Source organism: Manacus vitellinus, unplaced genomic scaffold, assembly GCF_001715985.3.
Source record: "Manacus vitellinus isolate BGI_N305 unplaced genomic scaffold, ASM171598v3 scaffold_105_pilon, whole genome shotgun sequence".
NCBI lineage: Eukaryota > Metazoa > Chordata > Aves > Passeriformes > Pipridae > Manacus > Manacus vitellinus.
Window position 1 is genome coordinate 313,029 of NW_021938824.1, and position 6,209 is coordinate 319,237.

General features: G+C 49.2%; 1 protein-coding gene across 1 annotated transcript in view; it reads left to right on the forward strand.

Annotated features, from left to right (window-relative positions):
- Window positions 1-4,250, forward strand: part of ANXA4 (annexin A4) — an 8,490-nt gene extending 4,240 nt beyond the window's left edge. The window contains exons 6-12 of the mRNA XM_029963916.1: window positions 257-318; window positions 420-500; window positions 878-971; window positions 1,472-1,567; window positions 1,999-2,057; window positions 2,361-2,483; window positions 2,726-4,250. Coding sequence (XP_029819776.1) covers window positions 257-318; window positions 420-500; window positions 878-971; window positions 1,472-1,567; window positions 1,999-2,057; window positions 2,361-2,483; window positions 2,726-2,785 — 575 coding nt within the window. The 3' untranslated portion in view covers window positions 2,786-4,250. The remainder of the gene's footprint in view (window positions 1-256; window positions 319-419; window positions 501-877; window positions 972-1,471; window positions 1,568-1,998; window positions 2,058-2,360; window positions 2,484-2,725) is intronic.
- Window positions 4,251-6,209: the final 1,959 nt, after the last annotated feature.

Below are 6,209 nucleotides of genomic sequence, written 5' to 3' on the forward strand. Positions count from 1 at the left end.
GGGGGGGAGTCCCCGTCCCTGGAGGGGTTTGAGCAGAGCCTGGATGTGGCATCAGTGCCATGGTGGGGGGGACAAGGTGGGGTTGGGTCAAGGGTTGGACTAAATTATCTTAGAGGTCTTTTCCAACCCAATTGATTCCATGATTGTGATTCTCTTGCATTTCACCTCATTGGCATTTCACAGCAGCTTCTGCAGAGAGAGGAGCCTCACTCTGGGCATCAATGCCATGTGCTCTTTCTAAATGGCCCCATTAAAGTGGATGGTTGCTCATCTCAAAAGCAAGAACAAATCACACCTAAGCCATGTTTTGCTGTATTTGTAACCCATTATTCAATATTAACAATCCTATTATGCATCTCCAGTGACTGGTTTTAATGGAGAATTTGCAGGTCTTCTATGAGTTGCTCTGGTGAAATGAGCTTTTCCTCCTTGTCTTTCCCCAGGGTAACAGAGATGAGGGAACATTTGTGGATGAGGCCCTTGCTCAACAGGATGCTCAGGTGTGTAGCAATGTGCTGCCTTGCAGGAGCACAGGGTTTGTCTGTGTGAGCCAGGGGGAAGCTCTGCTTTTTCGGGACCTCAGTTTTTTTGAAGGGAGATGAGTAAGCCTGAAGCTGTGCTGGACAGCAGCCCCAGGTGGAGACTAGATGGGATATTAGGAAAAATGGGTTGTCCATCCTGTGGGGATTTAACAGCCATGTGCATGTGGCACTTGGGGACGTGGGTCAGTGGTGGCCTTGGCAGTGCTGGGGGAATGGTTGGACTCAGTGATCTCACAGGGCCTTTCCAACCCAATGATTCCATGGAGTAAAAATCACCTTATGTACCCGTGGTCTTCTCAATTAGCCTCATTTTGTCTGTTCCTAATGTCTTCAAGAGCCTGTATGAAGCTGGGGAGAAGAGATGGGGAACAGATGAGGTGCAGTTCATGTCCATCCTCTGCACACGGAACAGGTGCCACCTGCTGAGAGGTAGGACCCCTGTGATGTCCTGGACTCTGTGCCTTGTGTGAGGACAGTACTTTTGTAGGAACTTTGTACTTGTTCAGTAACTGATTGTGAGCCTTTCCTAAAATGACAGGTATCATCAGGGCCAATTCCATTCAATTCTTTTAGACTGCTTTAGTCCCTCCTGAGACAAAGAGGGAGTTGAGAAAAACATACCTGCAACTTGCTCCAACCTGTAAATTTGAGATAATGAAGAGTGACTCCCATGGGGCAGAGCCAGGCATGGACACTGCCTTCATTAACTAGAAAAGCCTTGCAGCAGTGCTGGGGCAATTAGCAAGACAGCTGCTAATTAAAATGAATTATTTCTGAGGGGCAGCCCTGATTTAACGTACAATGTCACGATAATGGTGCAATGTTCACACAGAGCATGAGGAGCTTGATCTTGCAAAGTGATCCCTGGGGTTTACACTCTGTGCCCTGCAGCAGCTCACTGGCTCTTTTTACCCCCGACTCTCCCCTAGTTTTTGATGTGTACAGAGGGATTGCTAATAAGGACATCACAGAGAGCATCAAATCCGAGATGTCAGGAGACCTCGAGGATGCTTTGTTAGCTGTGGGTGAGTTCCCTGCTTTTAAACTCTGTCTACAAACTGATTAAATAATTAAAGAGCCTGCCTCTTGCCCTGGCTGTTTACACAGCTTCAGGAGGCAGATACTGTGTCTTTTTTGCAAGCCACATCTTTTAATCTTTGCAGATAAAACCTGGGGAGAAAGCTCTGTGCTTTACATTTCTTTCCCAAAGGATGCTTTGGGAGCTGACATTTGCTGTCAGGAAGCTTTAAAGCCTTAAAAATATTTTATTACTGCGCACTGGGCATGGAGACATCAAGTGACAGCAGGTCACTGACTCTGGATGTCTGTGCTGTGCTTGCTGACTTGCATCTTTACAGAATAAACACCTGCACTGAGAAAATGCTGGAAGGGTTTGGAAGACCTTGTCCTTCAGTGTTTATTTGCCTTACTTCTCTTGTTCTTGTCTCCCTTCCAGTGAAGTGCGTGCGGAATAAACCTGCGTATTTTGCTGAAAGATTGTACAAATCCATGAAGGTAAAGAGCTTTTGCTGGGAGATTGGTATTTTTCCCCCTGCCTTTCCATGCTTGAATCAGTAGCACGACAGCAATCATTAAAGAAAGAGAAACTTTGTGTTAACTGGGGGGGGGGGAAGAAGTCTGAGCTTTTCTATGGACCTCCTTTCCCTCAGGAAGCCCAGAGCTCGTAGTGGATCACTGCCTTAATCCCAAAATGCTCTAATTAGGAACAGATCCTGCAGAAAGCCAAGTGATCAAACCTTTGTGCCTGTCAGTGCCCTGCCCCAGGCGCTTTGCAGCTGCAGTGTGGTTGTTTTTCAGGGCCTGGGCACAGATGACAGCACCCTGATCCGGGTGATGGTGTCCCGCTCCGAGGTGGACATGCTCCACATCCGCAGGGAGTTCCTGGCCATGTACGGGAAATCCCTCCACTCCTTCATCAAGGTGAGCCCTGCAGTGTTAGAAACACAGGAGACAGGTCCCCTCTCAGCACCTCTGGGGTGTTTTAGAGGGAGTGGAATTAAGGAGACTTTACATTTAGGTACTGAAAACGTCCCTGAATGTTCTTGGTTATTAAATTGTCGAAGAGGATTCAAGCCCTGTGACAAATCGTGTGTGCTGGAAGGAGTCCAGCCTTGTATGGAGCTGTGAAATTAATTGTGTTCCTTTTTTTCTGCTCTCTCTAGGGAGATTGCTCAGGAGACTACAGGAAAGTTCTGCTCAGACTCTGTGGTGGGGAGGATTAAAGGAGGCCTAGGGGACTGTCTGGGTGATGGGAAGCAGCTGATCATAGAATTGTTTAGGTTGGCAAAGATCTTTAAGGTCATCCAGCCCAATAATTATTTCTTTCATGTAATTTTTTTCCCAAATATCTTATCAATTGCTCTGATTTTTGCCTTAGGTTAGTTCATGCTCTGGTTGATAATGGCCATTCTGGTTGACCATGGCCAATCTGCTTTTATGCTTGGCACACCCATTTGCCTACTCATTGGGCTGGTAAAGCCCAGCTTAAACAGAATGCTGTAACCAAAGATATAAAAGTTAAATTGTTTCCTGACCAGATGCCCCTTTGCTGTTGTGTTCACCAGCAACACTTGTAACTGAAGCAAACCTGGATGCAGAGTGTGAGAGGCTGCCCAGGGAAAATCTAACCCATCAGTACCTGGAGTGCAGAACACGGGCTTGCTTCAGTTTTTCGAGATAATTAGGACACAAAGAACCCAAATATCTAAAATACAAGCATGTTTACATCTTAACTGGCCCTCTGTTAGTGTGGAGCATTAACAGCCTGGCTGCAGGGTATGTATATGTTGCCAAGAGATCTGTTCATGGGGAAGATGTCACTGGTGACATCAGAAAAGCCTCTTGCTGCCCTGGTTAGAGCAGCCCCGTGTTCTTGGTCTGCCTTCTTCACTCATGGGAGTATAAATAATAATGGTTATGTTACAAACCCTCCTCTGGATAAAGTGATACCATTGGAATGGTGCCTTTTAGGGAATGACCTGTCCCCAAAATCCCACCTCATGGCCTGGTGCTGGGGCAGCTCCTCAGACCTCCCTGGGGCAGCTCTGTCCAAATCTCCCTGAGGCTGCTCCCCAGATGTCCCAGGGGCAGCTCCCCAGTGTCCCTGGGACATCCCCCCAGACTCCCCCACGTGCCAGCCCCATGTCACAGGATCATGGAGGTGTTTGTGCCTGGGTCTCTCCTGGGTTTCCACACCAACCTCTGACAAAGCTATTTTCCCCAGACCCTCCACACCTGCCTGTTCACCTGAGCTCTGTTTTACTACAAAGATGGGGTCTTTCTTTGGCTTAGCAACTTATTTTTTTCTGCTGGTGAATAATCCTGTTCTGAAGGATCAGACTGAGGCTGGAATGTCACAGCTGAAACACTGAGGTGGCTGCACCCAATTCCATCACTCATTTCTGAAATAGGCTGCTGCTGGCTGGAATAGGAGATGCCTCTGTGGCCTTCAATAAAATAATTTTCTTTCTCACTCCTTGGGCTGCCAGTGGAGACACATTCCTGACTTTTGCTGGGAGAGGAGGCAGAGCTTTATCCAGTTCTCCCAAGGCCTCTGCTCAGGACAGGGAAAGGTCTGTGCCCAGCACAGGGGCTGCCAGAGCTGCTCGGGCAGGGGGTGGGTTCCAGTGCCTTGTGTCAGGTTGCTGAGCTTTGAAAAACGAATAAAGAATTTGTTTCTGTACTTCCTGCCCTGGACTCCTGCGCTCCTCAGGTGCCTCTTTCCCTCCACAGGCCCCTGCAGGGCGGGGTGGGGGGCCCGGGGCACTGTCCCTTGGGTGGGGACGGTTTATAAACCCCCACTGGGGGATCCCCGGTGTGGGGGGTGGGTTTGAGGGGGCAGCCCAGCACCCCCAGCTCAGGCTGGTGCTCCTGCTGCTCCCCCTGGGAGCCCTCCTGCTTTGGGAGCACCACATCCCCTCCATGTGCTCCTCATGCAGGTCCATTCTCAACACACTGCCAATGATTTCACCCAATCAGCACGAGGAGAGGCTCAAATCTACCCTAATCATTTATACAGAATCTGCTCAGGGGATTTTAATGGTGACCCTTTTGCTTCTGCCTGTTCCAAAGTTCCCAGGGGAATCCACCCAGTGCTGGCAGCTGGATGTTTGGAGACGGGAGGCTCTGGACGTGGTGGCCCAGGGTCCCATCTGGATCACCAAACTGTTAAGGAAACTTCCCAGTCTGACTATTCCTGAGGCTCTCTGGCCATCACACTCCCAGCACCAGAGACTTCCACTGCCCAGGGCCTGATTTTACCCTTTGGAAGATGATGTATTTCCAAGGTCTCTACCGAAGTGCAGGAACGCAGAGAAGCTGCTGGAAGGTGACCTTGACAACTCTCTAAAAGAGGGTGATGTTGTCAGTGGAGCAGGTAGATGGTTCTCTGCAGTTCCATGGTGGGCACCCAGAGCTGTGGGAGTGGGAATAGCACAGAGGTTTTGGAAGTGCCAGCAGAGAAACGCCCTCGGTCTGTAGCGTGATCCCAGAGCAGCTGCAGGAGGTTCCTGTGTTCAGCTCACTGCCCCTGCTGATACCAGGTGACCTCCTGCTCTGGTTTCCACCCCCTTCCCACAGGAGGTCAGAAACCCCAGGATATCGATAGTGTTGCTCAGGGCCCGAGGATGAGACCGTAACCTCGGCACTCCAGGGGATGGCTCCCTGTTCTGTTGTTGCAGGAATAGGGACTGGACTTGCTGGAGCCCAAGAGGCCCCTGGTTTGCCCTGAAACGAGGGAGTTTAGTGAGAAGATGCAGACTTGAATACTTGCAAAATGTGGAATACATAAAAATTTTCTTAAGAAAGGATGGTCTTTGATGTTTGATCCTTGTACACATTCCAGCCTAATCAACAAGGGAGATTTAATCCATTAAACAGCAGCCAACAAACAAGCTCTAAGTGCTGTGCAGGTGTTAGAAAAACAAATTACTTGCTGGTAGGATTGCCTCGTTAAGGTTTAGGGCTGGACATGCTCCAGTGATCCTAGGCCAAGGGGGAGTCTAACTGAGCTTGGGAAGAAGGGTGTACCTCTGACAGTGGGCACAAGGAATGCAGAATTTACAGGCCACGGAGACATCTGGCAGGACTCCTAAGGTAAGGAAGAAGCTGATAAACCCAACTCATCAACTGGGCTGAAATCAGCTCCAGCTGCTCAAAGGTGATTCCAGCAGGAGCAGATCACAACCACCAAGCCAAGAAACCCCCCGACCCAAAGGAAGAGAAGGTCGGGCATGCAGACTAACTAGTGTGAGAAGCAAATCATTAACAAACAGAAGACAGAATACTAATTAATAAGAAAACTATGTAACTGGGAGCCAATGAACACTAGTTCCTTTGTTTGCTAAAATGTATAAATAATAAAGTTTCAATAGTTGGTGTGCTTGATTTGTGGAACTCCAGTGATCACCCAGGCTTGTGCAGCTCTGACATGAATAAATGTCCCTCTTGAGTGTGTCATTCCTGGAGTGCTGCAAAGGCGGTGAAGAATCCCATTCTTTGCAGACACGGGGATCCCGCAGTGCTCTGAGCTCTGGCAGCTGCAGACACGCAGTGCTGGGGCATTGCAGGGCTGAACAAACCCACACAGTGGGAAGGGTCTGATCCCTGGAAAACCCCCCAGGATGGGCCATTCACGGAGCAGGAAAA